Source organism: Channa argus, chromosome 6 (genome assembly GCF_033026475.1).
Source record: "Channa argus isolate prfri chromosome 6, Channa argus male v1.0, whole genome shotgun sequence".
Lineage (NCBI taxonomy): Eukaryota > Metazoa > Chordata > Actinopteri > Anabantiformes > Channidae > Channa > Channa argus.
The window spans coordinates 18,077,716-18,101,051 of NC_090202.1; the positions used below are offsets into that span (position 1 = coordinate 18,077,716).

At 40.2% G+C, this 23,336-nt stretch overlaps 1 protein-coding gene across 3 annotated transcripts in view; it reads left to right on the forward strand.

Annotated features, from left to right (window-relative positions):
- The window catches only part of igsf11 (immunoglobulin superfamily member 11), a 94,575-nt gene that overhangs the window by 16,701 nt on the left and 54,538 nt on the right, over window positions 1-23,336 (forward strand). Inside the window, exons 1-2 of one of the 3 annotated variants that reach the window (XM_067508781.1) lie at window positions 4,782-4,883; window positions 11,641-11,670. The exons of 1 other annotated variant lie outside the window; for it this stretch is intronic. In XM_067508781.1, coding sequence (XP_067364882.1) covers window positions 4,874-4,883; window positions 11,641-11,670 — 40 coding nt within the window. In that variant the 5' untranslated portion in view covers window positions 4,782-4,873. Of the gene's footprint in view, window positions 1-4,781; window positions 4,884-11,640; window positions 11,671-23,336 lie in introns of those variants that run through there. One more of the 3 variants, XM_067508778.1, reaches the window with a different exon arrangement.

The window sequence follows — 23,336 nt, forward strand, 5'->3', positions numbered from 1 at the left end:
GGGTGAGTTCCCTGTCTGAGAGGTTCTTTACCCACTTGTCCATTGTGTTTTCTGTTGTTGCGCCATCACCTTTCTTACTCCTGGTGCCCCCCTCTGCGGTCTGTTTGCGAAAGAGAAGAATGTCAGACTTCTTGATTTGTCTCTCTTTGGCTTTGTGGTGTTGGGCCTGTTGTGCACTATGGACAAATTGTGTGACTCTGTCCAAAACCAAGTAAGGTAGGATGGTAGACTATCCAATTTCTGTTTTTAAGTGTCGATGGTGAAGTGAATCTGTCTTATCCTTTCACTGAGCAGATGTTCCTGAGCTTTCATGAGCATCATGTCTGCTCTACGTCTTTTGATGGTGGATCGCAGACGCAGGCTTGTTGGTTCGAGGCTCTGCTGTCTGCATCTGAGGTTGAAGCATAGATGGTTTCTGTAATCTGTGCCTTTCCTTGCTTTTCATATTCCCACATCAATTTCAGGTCCTCTTCCCCAAAGGTTGCAGCAATATGTCAGTGAAGATTCTCAGTCATCCAGGTTTGGTTATCCGAAGATTGAATCATGTGCACTGTACCTCTTTTTCTCGGTTAGAAACATTTTGCTACTTATCTAAGCAGCTTCTTCAGTCTGAATAAAGTGGCTAGGGAACCCAGTTATATCTTCCAGAGTAGGCCTTCACAGAAAGTATTTTTACCAGTTTTAATTGTTTAGTTATATTACTCTCAGTATTGTTAAAATTGATATTACCACACAGGCTTTCATAGGGTGTCCTATTTTTTTAACATAACTTATGTCTGAGCAAGCAGGGACAAAATACTTACTCTTGATGGTAAACATGAAAAGTGAGTGTAGCAATGCAGCAATGAAAAGGCATCTGTAGACTGAATACTGTAAAGCTGGTTTCTATGTTAATTCTGTTTAATTTACAGTAAAAAAAGAAGGTGTGTCTTTCCAAAGATTAACAGTAATTTGAACATTTCCAGAGTTTTTTTCTCCCAAGGGCATTGTGGTTCTGGTTCTTCAGATATGTAGCTTGTCGGGAAATGCTCTGCAGCTTGCTAATTTCCACCTGATTGTCAGTGACAATCTGCCTGCCAGCCGCGTGTAAGGCGTGACAGGGTGCATAAGGGGTGGTGAGATCAAATAGAGATTGTGTGAGTTTATTTGCTATTTATATGCTAGCAGAAGCTGTTTGAGTTCAAATTTGACTCAACCTGGAAATCAGTGAATGGAGGAGAGTTTGCAGCATTATCAAATTTTCTGATTTCATTTAATATTCTTGAAGCAATATTGATATGAATAGGAGGTTTTGGTGATTGGTTGCCATGACGCTGAAGTAAATGAATGTTGATGAAAGAGACCTTACAAATTATTATACAATAAATACGTTTTTAAATATTTTCTTTATATTCCATGTAAGTCAGGTTTGTCCAAGCAGAAGCTGATAGTACAGAGTTTTGGACTGAGCATCATTGGAAAAGCTGGACAAATTAATGTATAATTGCACAACCAACAATATGATTGAATGGCACAATCTACATTTCTTATTAGAACTTTAAACCTAGATTAGGCAGTTTGAAATTAACTGTTTTATTTGAAGAATATTAAGTAAAGAATTGAAGTTTAAGCTTGTTTGAAATGGTTAGAATAAAAAATATAGATCTTTAAATTGATGTTTTCTCCATCAATACCAAAATGAAAGTTGTGAGGATTCTAATTCAAATTATACTTGAAGTAAAATGAAGTGCTTATGATGTGCTGTGAAAACTTAGAGAAATCAAAATGGTGTGTGAGGCAGTTGGTGTTTTTTTTCCCCTGCTGTTCATATAAATAGAGTCTCCAGGGGATATTGTCAGTTTCTCCGATAGTACATACATTCACATGTACTCACACAAGCTGAGATGTACACATCTACACAATGTCAACAATCCAATTAGCCACCATCTAGTCAATTGAGGTAATTACCCAGAGGCCATTAAGTCTTTTTCTCTGTGTGCATGATGACAACTGTAATTATGGCAAAGCAACAATGATGTTCAGTTACAGTTCTCCATCAATACACCATAGAAATGTGATTTCAGTAAAGATGGCAGAAGGGTTGCTGAGATGATTGAAGGTTGCACCGTAAAATATTGATATGGATAGAAGCTGCTGCTTGCTGACAGAGTGGAGGGCTGTCAGACTGAGAGTTGCAGTCTAACTCTTCATAAATATACCTCATAATCAGGGGCAGAATATCAAGTGATCCATCTTCTCTGTACTGTAAACGGCTGACATTTTCCCTTTTATTAAAGTTGTGAGATGAAACGCAGGATTTTAACGATGACACGAGATGATCAATGACTTTATTGTACTCTGCTGGAGGGTGCTTTTATAACACAGGGCATTGTCCCAATCCAGAACAATTTTCTTCTGGTTTAGAGGATGATTTCCCCGTTGGAATCTGGGGTCAAAGTTGAAGTGTAGCTCTTTCTCTTTTGTGCATTGTAATTTAGCAGAATAGAGCTACCGCTTTCTGAGTGGGAGTGGAGAGAGAAAGATAGAAAGAGAGAGAGATATACAGTAGCTTGTCTTTATTACTATACCATTGGGCGATGAGAGGGACACAATGGAAAAAATTGCTCTTTGTTAAAATGAGGATGTGTCGAATAAGAGGGCCTATTGAGGTTGGCATCAGTGTGCCTGCACAGCCACATGAGACGCTATTCACCATTGTTAAATTAAAACACTGTTTAGATAAAAGCTCATGAATGCAAGTTGGAAGGCAGAGCTAAAGCAGCCGCTCCACAATGGATTTTTTTCTCTCTTCTTGCTGTGCAAGAAAAAAAAGCTCAAATTTGAATTAATCCTTGTTTAAATTAGCATGGAAAATTAATGAGATGAGGTGTATATGATACAGTGTTTCACAGAGACTTATCAAAGCATCACACACGCTGATAGGATGTGGGCTTCAGAGTTAAATTGTGGGAGAATAACTGCAGACCAGTTAACTGTACATGAAGAGGTGAAACTGAGAGAGCTAATGAGCTGCACAGGCAGATTTTACTCCTGATTTAACAGGTGACCTGGAGCTAGATGTTCGCTTGAGGAATGAGATGCAGAAATCAGCATGGGTACAGAGGGCAGGAGAGTGAGGGTGAGTGATCTTTAGGCTGCAAACTTATCTTCTCAACATTATGTTGTATACTAATCGTTTGCTGGTTTTTGATTGGTAGTTTGTAAGCGAATAAACGTCCATAAAAAAGCTTAGCCATGCTTAAGTTGGTATGAGCAGATAATGTTTTGCACATTGACAATATTGCATACAGAATGGATGCAATGCATTATCAGAGAACATTTAAAACAAACCAGTTTTGGCTTCTGTGTCTAAACAAAACGTCAACCACTGTGTTTTGGTTGGTCTGTGGTTTGGCACAGACACATTGATATCTCGCCAATGGTGGCGCAGCATTAGAGGCATGGGCAAAGCAAATAATGTCTTAATATCAAGGGTGTGTGTTTTTGTTTGGGTTGTAGGTAAAAAATAAGGTTCTGTGCACAGCTAAATATATTTACTGTTGTATTTTAGCGACTGGTGAGTAGAAACAAGTCTGATATGATGACCTCAAACCTTCAATTTCTGCCTAATTAAATTTTCGCTCTCCTCTCCTCCACTCATTTCCTCTCACCAGTACCTAAACCTAATGCCATCCCTTGATTTTTCACTTCTTGTTCAGAGGGCAAAGGGCTCTCAGTGGCTTGATTTGCCATCTCTTTAATACTTTTCTTTCTTTAGCTTGGGGAGTTGTGAATGACGTTGGAAAAACAGAAACAAATCTTTATTTTTACAGTTCATTTGCACTGCAGTTTTCTCCCTAGCCTGGTGGAAACTCAGGTGGGCACGAGTATTAATAGCTTCCCTCGTTTGTGACGTCAGTTGAAATCACACATGTGCCTCTTAACACTCAGATGGTGTTTCATGTTAGTTAGACACATCACTCTCTGCAGTTATTTAGTCAGTGCTGTAAAGCACTTGTCAGTAAGTTACAGAAAATAAAATCAGAAAATTCTCTTTTCCTTCCTGTTTGTCTGCCTTTAAGCCACATGGATGTATTCCCATGCCCATTTTGACGTTCAATCCTCTTTTTCCCCGTTTGTACTTTTTTTTTTTTTAATATATCTGTTACTCACCTGCTTTCTACTCCCCACAGTTTCTCTCTATTATTCTCTTCTGATCACTGTCCTTTTCAGTGTGATTGTCAAACAGTATTTCATTCCCCCCTTTTTTTCTGTTTCTCTGCATGTGTCCATGTGACTAATCTCTCGCTCTCTCCACGTCTCTCTCTTCATTGAAAAAGCCCTGTATGCTCTGCCTAAAAGCTCTGTGGGGTCCTAAATGCTAAATGCCAGTCTGTCTCTGCCAGGCGCCCGCTTAGTGCTGGTCTCCTTGGTGATGAGACCAGCGATCAGGCCGTTCTGCACCAGACACTGAAGGGTTTGTGATTGAGTGTGCTTGTTTGTGTGACTATGTGTTTGTGTCACCGTACAGTAGATTTGTTTGTGTTTTCTTCCCTATCTTCGTAAAGACATTAACTGTATGTAGGAGAGAGAAAGCACAAGAGTGTGACGGTTATATATTCTCCGACTCATTATCATATGAATGCACTATGTTTCCTGTCAACATACTTTTGCTGAACAAGGGGCCCCCTGTTTTCTCTGCCAGGGCTTGAGCGCCTCAGAGGCCTGGCCACAACGTGGTGCCATTCTGCGCTGGCACAGTTCAACAGAAGTTTAACTCCCCAGACACTGCTGTTGGTCTTATCCCAACTCAGTCCATTTGTACTGGCATCTTAGCCGCCAGAAGAATCGGTCTACAGGAACGAGAAGGGAAGACTCCATTCAGAAACACTTAATGGATGATGGTGAGCTCGTTGTGGGTTGGATTTAGATACTCGTGTGTGTGTGTGTAATTGTGTGTAATCGTTACTACTAATCGTTGACCATGACACTTGATGAAGCAGTTAAGTTGATTCTGACTTCCTCAAAAAAATCATAAGATGGGTTAATGACCAACAAAAGGACTTTCCATAAAATCAAACCTCTAAGGAGAGCCATCAAGCTGATGGCCTTTACCATTATCATCATCGGCCCACTGATACTCTATAACAAGCTCCCTACATCGGAGCTGGGTCTCTAGCTGCTGCCGTGGTATTGATTAAGCCGACAGAGACAAATTCTTTGATACACTGGTGGAGAGTTTGAGGTCAGCCCTGTGGTCTGAGCTCTCACAGCTCACTGCAACCAATTTAAAAACCCGAATAGCCAAGGGTCTTAAAAGCATTGCTCCCTGTTGACATGCAAACCTGAGTCTGTAAAGCTTCATGCGCTATGTGTGTTTATTCACACTCTGTTAAGGCTGCTATATACTGTACACCGACGAGCAGCATCTTTAAAACCAACCTGTGATTTTAATGTTATAGTGGACAGGTCTGACTGGTGTTATGCATCAAACTGCTGTGTTTCAACACCTGTAGATCAGGGCCAGCATTACATTTTTTCCATAGTGACCTCTGCCCATGCTGTTTGTGTGTGTATGCATGTGTGGCAGTGTGTTTTATATGCATGTGTTCATGCATGCGCATACTGAATGTTTAAATTACTGAATTACTGAAGTTGAAATTCCGCGCAACCCAGACACACTTGTTATAGGTTGGGGTTGCACTTTGCACTCAAGTATATTCGTATATTTTGTTTGTTTTGTAAGAATCACAGTAAATAACTTAACACTCCAGAAACAGTCTGAGCACCTTATTTTGGGTTCTGACATGTGACTGAGACAGAATATAAAAATAATCTGGCAACCTCCACTTCCATTTTGACTGTAAAATGACCTTATGATAAAAGCATATGTGGCTAATTTGGCTTCAGCAGTCTCATGCTCAAATGTATTTGTGCCAGAGTGAAACACACTAACACTCTTGTTTCCTTCACACTTTCCAATTAAAACATGACATGTGATTAAAGGACAGCAGTCTGCTTTGTAATATGTACAGTATGTGTGAGTGTGTGAGGGAAACAGACAATGTGCGCGACTGCGATTTGAGCAATGTTGGCAATGTTTCTGTGTCATATCTTTATTATCCTGGTCTGCTGTGTGTGTGGATTAGCTTTGGCTTACTGTGTGGTTGTATGTGCAAGTGAGTGAATGTGTGCATGTGTTTGTATTATCTTGGCTTATTGGATGTCTGCATCCATGAGTTTACACACCGGGTTAATTGGCCTTGGGAGACGTTTCTATCCTCAGTGGTAAAGAATGTCTGGATTATATGATTATATCGTATTTGCCATAGATGTGAGATTTGTAAGGGGATTAAAGTTTTGAGGTGGTTAATTATTTCCTAAATGAGACATTTGAACATACCATGTCTCATATATTATAAAAATTGCTTTGAAGGCTTCCAAAAAAATATATTGCCAAGCGGTGTGGTATCAAAGATAATATTATAGGGTTCTTTCTGATTTTGTGGCATTTTAAGTATGGAAACAAACAATATTTAAAGAACTATTTTAGTTCCACCAGTCGGAAATTTAAAGTGAAAAAAGTCACATTAAAATCAATTTCTGTATGATAGTTGACAAAATGCCCCCTAGGCTAAGTGTATCCACCCAGTCCTTAGCGAGAGTAAGTAGGATTTCAGACATCTTTCCACTTAGGGTGGACCTTTGCTTCCCTTTGCCATGAAAATCAGAAATCGATCCTGTTTGTGACATCATGAGGCAGCCAGGGGAGGACCAAAATCTGGACTGGTTGACCTTAGAAATGCCTTTCTGCTTTTTGCAGACGATATAGTTCTGTTAGCTTCATCAGACTGTGACCAGGAGTGATTTGCACCTAATGTGGTGTGTAAAGTGGCTGGGATGAGGGACAGCAAGTCTGAGGGAATGGTTGTCTGTTGGAAAACAGTGGAGTTATCCCCTCTGGTTGGAAGTAAGTCATTGCCCCCATTGATTGAGCGTTGATGGTGAATTTGCATGATGCGGTTATGAAGGCACTGTATCATTGTGCTAAAGAGAGAGCAGAGCCAATCGCTTGATTTACTAGACAGTCCATCTACAGTACTAGCCGTTGCCTGTGGAGTTTTGGGTAGATAAAGACAGAATGAAATTATGAATACAAACAGCCAAACTGTGTTTCCTATGTAGTGTGGTTGACTTAAGCCTTAGAGATAGAACAAGGAGCTCAGATATGTGATGGGAGCTTAGAGCATCAAAGGAGCGAGTTGTAGTTTCTGTTCAGAGTGCCGCATGTAGACCTTACTATGGGGATTTTACAGACATTTCCAACTAGTGGGAAGACCATTTACTGTACCTCATCTGCCCTGGGAACACCCCACAGGGATAATGTTGCTAGGAAGAGGAACAACTGGAATACCCTTCTGGACATGCTGCCACCATGACATAATTCTGCTTAAGTGGTAAAAAATGGATGGATCCAACTGAAGGATAGTTGATAAAAGTAGGGCTGAACAGGTCGTACATTTAGCAGTCTTTTCACCAAAATAGATACACCCAGAACAGATGTCTTCATTTATTGTTATTATTATTTTTAATTATTTATTTATACATTTTAAAAGAGTGATATTAAAAGGTCTGATCGTACATGATTAATAGTCTTTGTGCTGTAATGTAGGTTGGGGCCCGAGAGACTGGTGTGCTGAAACGTAAAACAAACAAATCATTCTCCATAAAGGAAAACCATTTTTAACACCCCCTCAACTGCAGCCTGCATTGTAATCACCTATATCCCCAATAATAACCGCTGATAATGATAATGTATCAATGTGATGAAGTCATTAAGGGTTTTTATTATTTGTTTTTAGATTCTCCTGATGCACTCTAAAGGACAGTGTGTATTTTGTTGCTAAATACATACGCAGCAGCGAGCTCGCACACTCAAAGGCATTTGCACCTACACAATCAAAGAAACAAACTAATGAAGCTTTTATGAGACAAACAACTTGATTAAGACTCAGGAGGGGATAGAATCAGGTGTGAACACCGTGGGTCATGAAACCATGTGTGAACGTTTGCCAAGGCTGTGTTTTTAAAGATGTAGATTATTAAAAAGTGCTTCTTAACTCCTGTGGGAGTTGTTTGGGCGTACAACTCTGGCATTGCTGCTGACTACCTGGTGATCATCTGGCTGAACACACTGAAGCCTTCAAGGCTTTTTTTCCTCAGCAACCACTGAGCAGTTGTCTTTCTTTAGTTAGTGCACTCTTCACCACATGTGAGTTAGACATATTGAAAATCATTGTTTTGGTTACCAGGAGCTAAATACCAATGCAGCCCCTTACACACTGCCCATTTAAAGCATGCTGACTGTGCCTATACGCCACCTCGCCATTCTGTATGTGTACTATCAAGCCAGCTTGACGGGTTCAAAATTTATTCTCCTTAAAGCTGCTTTTCGAGTTCGTGTCTTCGTAACGCTCATTCGCATCTTTGAGATGATCTCTGTGTAAAGAACATAACCTGGCTTCAGGGATTGGAAAAAAGTTATGGTGTGATGACATTTTATTGTGAGACCAGCTAGATAAAAAACAAAGAGCAAGGGACTGCTTCCGCAGACAAATGGTTTTCTACAGGCGGCTGAAGAAGGTGGTCAGTTTTTGTTGACATAGCCCAATCAATGCTTGAGTCGACCTCAGTTACCTCTGCTGACTCCCGAGGGGCATGTTGTAGTGGTCCCAGGGGGACTCTTTTCTGTGGCCAGTATCATTTATGGTGATGTTGTGCTCAATCATGGCCGTCGCGGTACAATCCTCATTATTGTTTAAAAAGCGATCCCACATGAAACCTCAAGCCGCTACCATCTGGGGTAAAATGTACTGGAATGTTTAAGGTCAGGCAAAACACACAAAAGCCCCAGTGTTTTCTTTAACAACCGTACAAGTTTTGTGCTGCTACAGAAACTAAGGACATCGTAAAAATACTATTTCTAAGTCAGTGTGTGCACAAGCATAACTAGTTCTTTTTGAGCATATGGTTTATTTTATTGTTTTACTCTTTATTGGCCAAGGACAAAGTGCAACACATTTATGGGAGATGGAGATTCCTAAACTCCAGTAGTGAAGCAGTGATACAGTTTCTTACTTGCATATCAAGCAGGAAACGCAGAACAAAACTATAATTCATTTAGTGTAGTCCACTCGTCTTTAGCTCAGTTTTGTTTTTCACCTAGTCCTGGCAGCTAAATGCTAACTTTGCTTGCATGTTGCATAATGCTGGGCAATCTACAATGGGTTCATCAAAGCGTGCTGCACTGGTGAGATGTAAAGTGAACAAAACCAGTGAAAACCTGTAATGAACGAAACATTCATCACGTGTGCTTTGAATCATGTGTAGCAACTACCAAAAGTAATTTTTGTTTTTTTTTTAAGTTAAGTTTCTTATCTGCTTTAAGCTTGGAGCATTTATTCTTTGAATTAGTTTCTTTGTTTCCAACTAAAAACTATACTTCTTACCATTTATTCCCCTCAAATTTCTTTCAGAGTCCAAGGGAAACTGCCAAGGAGCAGTCACCAACATGGGTCAACACAAATATGTTTGAATGAAGGACACCAACAGTAATGTTCAGCACAGAGAGAGTGGCCAACATACTGCAAGACCGTGAATTACAGAGATTTGTAATATGTGGCTGTCAGTGGGTTTTCACCCTTTTTTGTGGCGATAGAGTGGGGGGATTCAGCTGGGGTGGCTTTGATCTCCATGGAAACTGACATTCCCTTGAATGTGCTTGGCAGCCTCTGTCAATTGTTGAGCTTGAGTAATGGTTTGAAATTCTCGGTAAAGTGCTTCGGTGAGGTTGAGATTGAATTCATCCAGCTCGGGCTAGAATCATGCAGTGACTAATTATAACATTTTAGAGAGATGGAAATAAAGAGCATAATGGCATTCAGACCAGAAAATATATACCCTGTTACTCACATGTCAAACGTTTGTTTTAGTTCTTTCTTGACTGCCAATCACTCCATAAGGCACTTACTGCAGTGATAGTCACTGGTCGCTCATTCCTGATAGAAGTTTTCACTTTGAATCAGACCTGCACTGCTGTTTCATCCAGGCTTGTATACGTTTGCGTCATTTCTATTCAGAGACATATTATTTATGTCCAATATATTACCTGTTATAGAAACAGCATATGAAGCACTTGTTTTTCACAGTGTCTCTTTTTCCCATGAGCCTTTGCTCCAGCTGGCAGACCAATCTGAATGTGAGTGGTCAGGCACTGCTGTGTAACAACTGATAAAATGATTGCTCCTCTGTGTCTCAAAGTGAAGAACACTTTAGCTGTATGTGGCAGGTAGTGTGAAGGCCTGTGAATGTCAGCAGCTGGAAAGGATCATCCAGGCGAAGCGTCAGCATCACACCTCTGCCCGCCCTGCCAGCTCATGCTGAAAATATGCAAGATTATTACTGTGTGCTTCTTTTCCCCATTACACGCATCATTGAAAACCTTTGATTGACTTGGAACTGGATTTGTAAATGCGTGTTTACCTTCATAAGCGCAGGAAGTTTGGCATATTGCCGTTGAATTTGATCGTGTCACACATGAATGGGCTGTAATAAGATTCCCCACTGACCACGTGCATATCGCGGTATGTGTTACCAACAAACAAATGACTTTTGTCAGATACAGGAACAGTACAGAGGGGTACGAATGATAGGGCTAAATATATTTTGTATCTATTTCTGTGGCTTCATAAACCCAGTCGTGAGCAAATAGCAGAAGCATGTAAGTGCGTTAGTGTGTAAAGTTAATTTGTTTTTCACAGCCACTTGTATCCAGGGCTCCTGTAGCCTGGGTGGTCAGTCTCTGCTCAGTCTGCGAGACTCATACAGGATTCTCATGAGAATACCTTCATGGGTATTCCCATGAAGGTGTGACGTTGCATGAAAACTATTAGTAACCGAAAGTAACGCCAAACTGAAGTAATCGCATACTGGGCCGTGAACATTTTCAAAAAACTGGTTGTTGACACTCTGTAGTGTCCCTGAATACCTCCAACACACGGAGCATAATAGCTGTGCACAAAAGCCAGTGATAAGTCAACTTACAACAAGAAAATAAGAAAAATTGTTTCTGGGATATTGTGCATCATTTGTAGTCATGAGGTAGCCTCTGTGTGCAGTGCCAGGGAAGGATTTAATTAACTTTCCTTTGTCAGTGACGATAATTAGTCAATAATGCATGTGTTCACACATCTGTGTGTGTGTGTGTGTGTATATATATACACACTTGTACAGTATTACATTCCCTAGCCATACAAGTGTGTACACACACACACACTCACACACACGCAAACGTGTCTTATACAAACACTGAATAAGTCAATGTGTTTTCCATCCTCTTACTAATGTCGAGACAGAGTGATATGACAATTATTTGCTGTTGTGGGAACATGGAGTACAAGCCTTGAGTGGCATGGCTCAATAAGCAATTACAGTGGAGTATTGTAAAAGGCTGCAGACAGGAACTGAGCATGTTGTGGGTTCTGTTTGCCTACAGAGAAGGGCTAATGTTGATTGTTGTTTAAATTGCTTTGTCAGCGTTGTCACGTACACTCAGAACCCAACGGTAATTATGTTTCTTTTTTTTCTTTTTTTTTCTTTCAGGTTCAAGATTTGATCTACACACAGGGGAAGGTAAAAAAAAAAAAGTCTTAATCCAACTTCCAAATCTTTAGCTCTTTCTATAATTTCATTTTTTCATTGCATACCAAGGGAGATGGGATGATTAGTGGGTATTAGCCTGTATCTGCAGTAGTGTGCGCTCAGGTTGTGTGTGGATGGATATAGAGGCATTATTGGGGGGATTTGTGAACCAGTTTGTAGTTGTTTTCACTGCACACTCACACCCCTGCTTAGTGCAGCAGGCTGTTGTCCTAATCACAGTGAACATAAAATGTGGATTAGGATTGTCTTATAGTATCAGCAAACATCACACACAAACACACATAGCTATGCATGTAAGGTATGTGTAACCTATTGCTTGACATCCCATCAGATCTGAGTCCATCTAGTTGTATTTTATGATTGTATTTATAGTAGTTTTTCTGTGGCTTTGCCATCTAGGCAGCATTTGATCATCATGACGATGGCAGAGCCACAGCTCTTTTTGGTCTGTTTCTGGCAGATGGAGTCTGTAACGGTTTATGTCTGCGGCCTTCCCTCTGTAGATCCCAGAGTATTTTAGTCCAGAATAATCCCCGCCATCTGCTGTCTTCTCCTACGTTTAGCCATCAGTATCTTTCCCTGTATCTGTCTCTGTGGTTTACTGTATTTCCCACTGCGTTGCCACTGTTTGCTATGTGTTTTTCTGTGAACTCTCCCAGATGGATTTCTTTCATTGTAATGCCATTCTATCTATTCAGTCTCCTGATCTCAACTATGTTTCATCTCTTTGCCTCACTCATTTCCATCATCAGTATGTTTTTTACTTTCTCCATCCTCACATTTACACCCCCACTTCAGAACCTATTCTGTTAACACAGTGCCACCATCAATCAACCTCCCACTTGTGTTACTCAAGATTTATAACAAATGCACCCTTCATGCCATGGTGACATATTATAAACACTGAGGGGATCCCTGTCATGGAGATGAGAGGAGCATTTCAGAGGAAGGATAAATTAACAGCTAAATCAAATAAACATCCCACTTTTTAATTAAACTTTATTTATACAGTGCCAATTCACAACAAAGAAATCTCGTGGCACTTTACATAATAAAGTCACGGCTATAAAGATTTATAGAGGTAACCCAAAAAATCCAGCTTGAGCAAGCCCTAGGCAACAGTGGAGAGGAAAAACTCCCTTTATCGGAAGAAACCTCCGGCATAACCAGGCTCAGGGTGGCTGGCCATCTGCCTTAAACGGTTGGGCTGAGTGGAATGCGGAAGAGATAAAAGAGAAGAGCACCAACAAAACATTGGGCAGGTTAGTAGGAGGGTCCGCCTCCCGAATCTGAACTGGGAGCTGGTTCCACAGGAGAGGTGCTTGATAGCAAAAGGCTGTGCCTCCCATTCTACCTTTGGAAATGTTGGAAAACACAAGTAGGCCTGCATTCTGAGATGTGGCATGCTTGCCAGCCATGTATAGCACATCTCTGTACCAGCACACAGCTGGATTAACAATGACTGAATGGATTAGTGAGTGTGTGTGTAAGTGCATTTGTGTGCTTGTGTGAAAGTGAGAGAGTTAGATAGAGACAGAATGATAAAACACGGTGGTGACGCCTGTGTCAAGTGGGTATTTGATAAAGCCGGATACCTTAAACAGATACTGATAATACCCCGAGATCATCATATTTTGGCTCAAACTCTAATGACATCACAACACCATGCACACATGTACATGTCATCTCACACTACATATAATGCATGTACACACACACTTCTGACTAGATAATATCCTTGTCTTCTGACCCAAATCCATTAGGAAAGGAGTCACATTCTCTCAATTTCTAGCTCTTTCACTTCCTTCTCTCTCATTCTTTTCCTGACATCAGGTCCCTAATGTGTGAAATTTCTGCTTCTGCAAGCTATACTGAAATGACATGAACAGAAACAGAAGAACAGTGAGACTGTAGGTGTTCACATCCCTGTGGGCAATCATGGCGTACAGTTTTTGAAGCGGCAGCTAATGAGCAGCCTCTTTTCATGCCATTTGAAATGACAAATTTATCAGTTCATGTAACAGTCCTCTGAGAGTAGACAGTTATATAAATTCATATAAACATGCTTTCAGCCACAGGTGAAGCTGACATGCAGATCATCTTGTGTTCAAACATATGTATCTGGCCAGAAACCAACTGGTGAAGCACATTCCATGATTTCATCTCTGGCTGCCGTACCATTTGTTTCAATGATACTGTATATCCCTCTCTGTCTGTCCTCTCTACACCCTTGTTTCATGTCTCTCTACTGTCAACTATTATATATATTAAATAAAAGTATAAGGCCAAAATAAAACGACACATTCCAGTTTAAAATTAGGCAATATAGTCAAAACAAAGTATAATGGATGATAATTGTGATGCTTCTTGATATATTTTGTCTCATTTAGTTGTTTCAAGAACCTCACAAACTGTGTGTTTGCATATGTGTGTGTATGACAGTAGTGTGATTGCCAGCTGGGCCATTTATGCTAAACTGCATGCCTCTGCTGTTGTAAATTGCTTTGGATTGCTGCTAATAGCCACTTTTGTCATTTCCCTGTGAGGCCAATATTAAAATCTTGCATGATGTCATTCTTCTGTAGCTTTTTAATCCTCAGCGCTACAATGTGTTTCTTGGATTACTGTATCTGAACATGACATAGCACTCTATGAATGTCAGTAATGAATATAAGGCGTTCAATCTGCTTGACTATTCAAACGCTCCTAATTGAAATGCTGAGAAGACAGCTCTGGCTAATCAGCTTAGAGATGTAGTCCACAGTTGATGGATAATAAAGAGGATCTTGGAGCTGAAGAGTCTGCTACCACCCTGTAATGAAAGTTCACTTACTATGATCTGAGGACAATGGAGGGTTTGAAATATATGGAGAGAGGAAGCAGCCGGCAGGGATAAGTGTTATTAAAGCAAGGGAATTAGGAGTTGACCCTCCCGGTTTGTTAAGGGTTAAAAATGAGACATGAGCAATAAAGTGAATAAAACCTAACTAAAGTTGTAGTTGTAAAAAAACCTTTTCAATTCCACTTTTAATAGCATTAAATGAGGAAATATGGTGATGTACAAGATCTAAGGTTGCGTATGGGCACAGGAGGGTATAAATTATTTACATAATTGCTCCAATAGATTGCGTAAAATAACTTTTAATTGTAATTAAAATTCATTAAAAGAAACAAAAAACAGAGCTAGAGCTTTTGATATATGAACCAATCGATACCACATTACAGTATGTGGCCTGTTTTCAAAACCATCCTCTGTTTGCCCCTGCCATTGCCACACAGATGGTTTGGTTAATGCAACAAGTACACTTGTTATGTGCACTAAAAAGAGGCTTCTACAAGTCCTCTCTTAAAGCTTAGGGAGGTTTTTTTGGACAAAAACACCACTTCTAAATTTGGCACTTTAGGCATTAGTGTTATAACATCTTGTCAGACATTAAAATAGTGTGATAAAACCCCGTGTCCCATAACTCCCTAATGCAGGCTTTAAAGGTCTATGCCCATCCATTTCTGTGGAATCTCAAAGGTGACAATGTGACACTGACACCCACTTCAAGCTGTGATTGGTTGGCTGGGGGTGTAGGTGAGAGAACTGGAGTAGAAGTGAGAAAGGAGTAAAGATTAGAATTTCTTATCTTGTTTTCAGTTTTATATAACTACTTTTTGCCATTTGTCTGTTTGATTTCCAGGATGTGTGCTGTTATCTCAGTATTTTACATGATGTTGCATTTTCCCCGTCTGTGTGATGGCAGGTTTTCACCCCGCCTTTGAGCGTGGCTGTTGGGATCAGATACACAAATTGATACAGCTCTTTTTCAATGTTGAGCTAGTTCCTTTTTTTTTCTTCGTTAGGTTTAACGCACAATCTGTTGTGGTCAAAAGAGTTGAGCAGGGAAGTCAACCAACCAAACACAAAGGTGTTTTGAGAATGATTTCTCAAACCCTTAAGAATACAACAGAGGATGACAACCCCAGTTTGATCCCCTCTTACTGTTTGGATCCTAATATGGTCATATTAGTCTACAAATGTAACAGAAGTGACATACTGTATCCTGGTACTGAAATAAGTTCTTTTTGTGTCTTATCCGTGAACACCACAAGGAATCTCACTCTTTACTTTACTTGTCAGCAAATTGTTACTTTTACACAACTTTGTGTCCAGCACTTCAGACGAGCTGCTTTGTCGAATAGAATAATGGACCTTTTTTCTGACATGAGGTATCCTGGGAATTCGGCGCTGCAGTGAGTGCAGTCACAGTGCATCAAGGTGCACTGGCGGCTTTGGTGCAGGGATAAAATGGTTATGGACGTTCTGTCACTTTTGCTATCTCCAACACTTTCTAACCTTTGACCTCACTACCACATGCACACACATAGTTTGTTAAGCCTGTGTTTATGAGACAGACAGAGGTTAGGGCTGTGCAGTATCAGGGGAATGACACTGGACATACTAGCAGGTCACTAAGAGTGAAATGTCAGTTTGACCTTCACTCTTCTTACATTAATTTTATAGAATGTGTTTTATAATCCTGTTGAAGGTCAAAGTTGAAACAAACACCACCTTGGAATTAACAGTGCATACCACAGTTGTTGAATCGCCTCTGTGTGATCCGATGTCCAATTGAAATTAACCTGTCCTTGCACCCACTGTCCTCATAGCTGGCATGCTATTATTTATCCAAACATAGTAAACTGCATATCATATTTCATATTTTGAAATAGGACTGTTTTGTAGTCACTGAACAGGAAAAAAAAACTCTTGTTCTAAGTTGTTAGAGGATAGAATAATCTGCCTGTAGAAAATGTCCCCAGACAAGAAATAGTCTGATGTGTAACTTGCTGAAGCTTTCTGTGTAATTTTTACACTTTGATTTTTGTGCAGATACAACAGGCACGGTTTAAGGTGTAAATGGTAGATTTTGTTATCATTGGACATAGTCATGCAACCTGTGCCTCTCTGTTTTTGGTCTCTGAGTTATGAGATGAGTTACTGCAGGTTGTAGCTTGTATTTGCATCTTTCCTAAAATGAACATTTTGTTTAAGCGCCTTGCCTTTGACTTATGTTCATGCTTGGATTGTTTTAATTGTAATTATTTTTTTAATCCTATGGTACAAATATTACCTAAAAGCAAATTTGGCTGTACATTTTAAGTCCTGAGTGTGAGAAAATTAATCTAAACTATTAGTGTTTATCTGCAAAAAGTGATTAAATGTCAAACTCTTTCTTAAACACCTAAGACTAACACTGAGCTAAAGAAGCTGGAAGCAGTTGTTAGATTTATAATTATGCCTTAATTCTGGACTACATCCCTTCCACTCTCCTACAAGGACAGGATATACCTGCTTTTTAAGAACACGCACTAAGATAAACGGCGTCATTGTACACATACTTTGTTGCATTCTATCTAGATATCTTGAGCATTGTCCACTAGGAGTGGACTACAGCATAATTATTGCTGGCTAAATACTAAATTAAGCAAACTATGCAAGGACAACATGCTTAAAACACGTATATCCCCAGCTTAAGCCCAATCATCACACACATCAATAATTCACCTGTCACTCATACACATTCCTCACAACATTTAAACAGGTTCGGATGACAACACTGCTAACCTCAAAGAACCATATCCTCAAACTCTGTCTCTGAAACACCCAAACATTTTCTCTCATGGGACTTTGCTTTCGGTGTCTTCTCCTTGACTTAGCTATTTTGCTTGCTTTGTACCTCACCTGTAAGTTGCTTTGGATACAGCATCTGCTAAAGGACTAAATTCAAATGTAAAACATATTTTAAGTTACCTAGGATTGAACATAGTTGGAAAAGTTCTATTCTATTATGTTCTATGATATGGCAGGACTATAATGTATGTTAGCTGTTCTGCTCTCCAGATGCCAGCCCCAGGAAGAGAAGAAAAAGCGCAAAGCTAAAGTCTCAATGCTCATTACCGTCAGCATCCCTATTATTAATCATCGCACCTTCAAATATCTCAGACCTGCAGGATATACACACTGAGCTGGGTTCAAAGGGCAGCAACAAATTGGCATGGACTGACCATACTACAGTCAATAACACAGTGACAACAGCTCTGTGTTTGTCCTTAACAAGGTCAGTGACTGTGCTGCTGTAATGTGTTGCTGTAATTTTACAGTTGAAATATAAAATCCATCAGTCCAGAATGTTCCAATTGTACAATACATAACAATTTTTACAGAATCTAAACTTCTGCTGTGCAGTAGAAAAAAGGTAACAAAGAATGATTTGGATTTTTTTTGGTTGGCCCTTAAGGATATTCCATTTTCATAAGTAGATATCTTGAGTCCCATCCAAAGGTGTGTCTGAATCGTGAGGTCAAGCCCTGAGGCTCTGGCAGTGGTGATAGTCAGGCGGCTAATTTAGAAAGTGTTGTGTCAGGGTAATAGGAGCAGAGCGCGAACTCCTGATATATATCAGACACAGACTGCCTGCCTCTGTGACTAAGTACTAACACAGCATTCAGTTGGGACAAATATTCATAGTAAGTAAATGAAAGATGAAGATTGTGCATGGGAAAGGAGGAAAGTAAGAGTGCTTTGTAAGGACAGACAACAGATGGAGAGGAAATATGGTCAGTTTGGAAAGTCAGTGCTGGGATAGGGGAATTAAAAGTTTGTGAGTGACAGGGGGAAGGCAAGGAGTGAGAGAAACAGGGGAGGAAAGAGGAGGAGCAGCTGTCCTTAGATGTCTGTCTTTTAAGGCTCAACCAAGAGACATCTTTTAAGTTTCTCAACCTTGGCATTTGGAGACTAAGAGTGCAAAGACAAATACAGAGTCCTGAAATAAAATTGTATGGACAGTGAGATGAAGAACATTGTCCTAATAAAACAAGGATTACACAAAAAGGACATTTTGTAGGGTGTAGTGTCAGAGAAATAAACGTGAAAAAATTTAGCTGCGACATTAGTTCAGAAATTAAAATTGCAAACTATGGACGTGAACTAGTTGATTTTAATCTGTGTGAACTGAGCTCTAGCTCTTGTTCAACACTGGTGCAGAGTTACATGGTTGACTACTGTGTATTCTGAGGGAGTGGCTTTTCTTAGTTCAATGAGACTATCCTTGTCTACTTTCAGACATACAAAGGTGATGTGAAAGATGGGCCAGTTTTCATGTTGATCGAGGTCATGGAAATGCAAAGCTTTTTGTGTGCTTGAACAGGATCCATTTACCAACTACCTTGAATGATTGTCACAATTACATGAACTACAATAAGGAATTGGCTCCCATGTGTATTGATTATCACTCTGTTGTAATTTTGGCACACGGGCGGACAAGTAGGTCACCGCAGCATGTTAACACCTAGTGTCAGCAGTGAGACATGTGGAAAAGACCTATTCATCCTCTATTAACTGGGTGTTGTTTCTTGCCCTGCCACTTTCCATGCGTCTGTGTGGCAGTCGGCCTCCTAATGTTCAGTCATGTATAACTTGCACGTACAGCTCTCTCTCTATCGACTATGTGCCTATTTGTTTTGGGGAGGATTTGGGCCATGTCATAGTTCTCATGCATTATGCAGAAAGTATTGCACTCTTGCAGGAGAAAAACAATAAATGTTCTGCTCTCATCTGGGAAAATTGGAGGGTAGTAATGATGATGGATAGCAATACTTCTCAGTTATTTTGGTCATAGTAGTACTTTTTGTCAACATGGAAATAATTTTTGTTATGGATGTCCTGCAGGTTTTTGAGAGATGCCATGCGTTAGTGTCACTATCAAAGGCAAAGGTATTGATGGAAAATTCACTTTTAAATTAAACAACATATGGCCCTCCTCGAATATCGGTGTGAATAACTGAACTCTGAGGTAAAGTTTTTTATTTTAATTTTTATTTATTTTTTTTTTTATGTTGTGCATTCGCTTGCATGGCATATCTGAACTCATCCCCTTGAACAAGTCATTACTCAGCATGGCAGCTATCTTGTTTCTCATATTTTTTTTTTCACGTGACGGGCACTGGATATATTTTATTTACACTTCTGTGAATTATTCAGAGGAAGTGTTTCTTGATGGAGCGAGCTAGCTAACTGTCTACCGTGTATGAATGGTTGAGTTATTCTAATGATCCTCTTCTCTTCCGTATGTATTAGTGCGTGCCTGCCAGCTTTGGCATAGCTACTCATCATTACAGACTTTCTGATGAGTAGCTAAGAGCGTGAGAATTCTTTCTCAGCAGAAAGTTGCTGCTTTTGTTGGGACTTTCACAGAGGAGATAGAATCCCAGACCTCTCGCTGATGTTCTAGATAGAACTCCCCAGGTGTTTGAGTGTGATTTGTGCTCCGTGTATATCATGTGATTGCAGAGAAACCCCTCTTTCATCTTCCCCATGCCTCAACTCGTTCCATTCTACAACATTTGGTCCAAGCTTTTAATTCTGCTTAATGTCTCATTCCTCACTTTCTCCCTCCATCATCTCTGTTTTGAAGTGATCATAAGGCAAACCTCATCAAAGGGCACTTCATAAGGCCCCTCAGTTTTTTACCAGGAGCGATTTCGTGTGTGTGTGCGTGTGTGTATGTGTGCTCATTGTGAGTGAGGATATTTTGGCCAATTACCTCTTTCTTACAAACCTTTAAATGGTTGTTTGAGGGTTGTCAAAGAGCTCGGGAAAACAGACACTGATGATAAAAACAATCAAAAGGAAAGGATTGTGCCAGAGAGGCCGAGTCCACAGCACCTTAATTAAATGAGATAAATAGGATAAATAGCAGTTATCAAATGTTAGTTTATGTCTATAGGCATAAACTTAGACTAACCTAGAATTTTCTGGATTTGGAGGATGTTGTTGCCACACTTCAATCTTGAACAGCCTCTTCAGTTATGTAAAAAAAACATAAAAGAAGTGTATTGACTATGTAGATTATGTTTCCAAAATACTGCACATGATTTTAGATATTAAATAAAACCATTTTGGATATGGAGCCATGGTCTGTGTGTGTTGTATACTGAGTGTGTGTGTGTGTGTTAGACATCAGTCTCTGTGGCAGTGAGAGGGGAGTGGGAGTATTTTAACACCAACCTTAATGTCCTTTGCAACTAGTTGCTGGGTAGAAGCTGTTAGTAATTCCGGTCTGGTGTGTGTTCATGCTCTGTGGTCTGTGGTGTCTCAGGTTGTATCGTACCACCTGAACAGAGAGTGTCCTGGGTGATAAGGGTCATTGAGGATTGCTTGAGCTTTGTTCTGACAGCGGTCAGACTACAAAGTCTCTGTGGTGAGATCCTCTCTGCAGTCTTAACCACCCACTGGAGAGCTTTCCTTTCCATTTGTGTGCTATTGCCAAACCACAAAATAATTCCTCTGGTTAGGATGCTCTCCATGAGTCCTCTCTATGCCTCTGTGAAGGGTCAGTGGCTCAGTCCTGCATTTTCAGCCTTCTAACAAAATAGAATCATTGCTGGGCCTTTTTCAAAGCAGTTGCGGTGTTACTGGACCACGTCAGAATCCTGGAAATGTGCAAGCCCAGGACCTTGAGGTGGCTGAACCTCTGTACTTCTGAGTTATTAATGGTCATGGGTCAGGACCAGGTCGGTCTTCTCTCTGTAGTTGGTGATGTGTTCCACCACCTGCACTTCTTCTTTGTTGGTTTTTTTTTTAATTGTTCTCAGCCCTGTCCAATACACACTGTTCACACATGACTCTGTCGGCTCCCACAAACACAACATAATCCTGAGGTTTGCCACTCCAGTGATAGGACAGATCACCGGTAGGGATGAAGTGGCCTACAGAAGGGAGGTGGCCAGTCTGATGATATGGTGTGAGGACATCAACCTCACTCTGAACACTGTGCCTCACTGTGCAAATGACAATAAACGCGTACATTTTTTTAACATGGCCGAAATAGGGCAAGAATATACAGTATTTGTTTGTTTGACATTGTATTTTGAATCTGCATTTAGTAAATAAAGTACTATGTTTAGAAAAGTAAATGTTTCCTTGTTTTAGTTGTAAAATTTATAAGGGCTTCTCTAAATGCCTCCTATTCTGTCCTCGTTAATGTTAAAGAAATTGTGTCTTGCTAAGTCAGCTCGTGGAGCTGACTTAGCAAAAGGGTCTAGTTATTTTATAGTAGACTTTGAAATGAATTTCTCCTAAATAGTGAAAATATACACACATAATTATTTTTCGGCAACCATATTAACTGTTACTACTAACTACAGCGTTTCTTTTTGTTTCTGTTAATTGGTGTCTTTAGTGGATACTAGTGGAAAGGCAGCAGGGTAAGATCAAGGATAGTGAATGGATGAAATTCTCCACCGAAGCTAGAAACCTACTTTTGACTTTTGACAGACTAACAATTGCCACATTAGTGTGAAAACTGTCCCAAGCTCATGTATGGGAGTGCAAGGCTAACAGGCTTCAGACTTGGTTTAAGGATGATAGATAATAGTTTAAATTGGGTTCACAGCAGGTTAGGGTATGGAGCATATTTGTCTCTAGCTGATCTCTCTCTCTCTCACTCTCGCTCTCTCACTCTCGCTCTCTCTCTCTCACTCTCTCTCTCTGGGAATCCAGCCTGTCAAAGCTGACATGGTGTTCAAACAACTCTCACTTTAGAAACACCTGACCACAGACAGCAGGTTGGGAGGAAATACAATTTTTGCAGTGTAGGATACGGTTCAGCGGAAATCTTTTGAAACAAAAGTGTTAGATGTATAGTTTGCCTCATTTTTGACATTCACTTTGTACTTCTAGTGGAGAGTGTTGAACTGTTCGGTTTGGACTTTGGCCAGCTGCAACTGGGTCTCTAAAAACAGCAGTCATGAGTCGCTCAGTGCGGGCTCCCTCTTCCTCCTCCCAACACATACACTCTCCCTCCTTATTCTCCTCTCTCCAGGCCTCTGAGATTCCCTCCTTGCTTCCTCTGATCTTCCGAACATCAATCCCTCATTCCTCAAAGCAAAAATAAGGGGAAGGGAGATGACAAAAATGAGATGACAGATTATCTGCTATATATAGAGCCAGTCTTATGCCGCTGCCCTTATTCATCTTTCCCCTGCGCCCCAAGACACTGGATACACCTTTTGGTTGTGACTGGCGATGCAAATAGACCCTCTCCCTCATCACAGTGCTCTCAAAATTCAATGGCTTGAGCTGCATATTTTTGTAAATGATACCAGGCCTTGCGGTGTAGATGTGATAGCAGGATGGTGAGCACATTCACAGATTCACAGTGAGGGTGATGCTTGCAGATGGCCTTTCAATGGGTGTTGTTGCTGTGGTAAACCACAGTATTTTCTCTAAAAATACGACTTGATCGCATTAGCTTTAAAGTATTCACAGATTAGCATTATTTTTATTTTGGAGAATGTCAAATTATGACACAAAACTGAACAACATTTTTCCTATAACATTGTGTGGGGGCATGTTTGTTACACTTACTGCCCATAAACTCACAGTAACATACTTATCTAACTGCTGAGAGAGAAAGATTACCATGGCCCACAGTGTAATATCCTCTGTTCCCTCCATCCATTTGTCTGCTAAGTGTTCCTATAGACTGTGTCATATTGCAGATTTATGCTCTCCTGGCTCTGGGCGTCAATATTGTAAAGTATGGATTAGAATCACAGGAAAAGGTCACAGATAATCTCACTCTCAT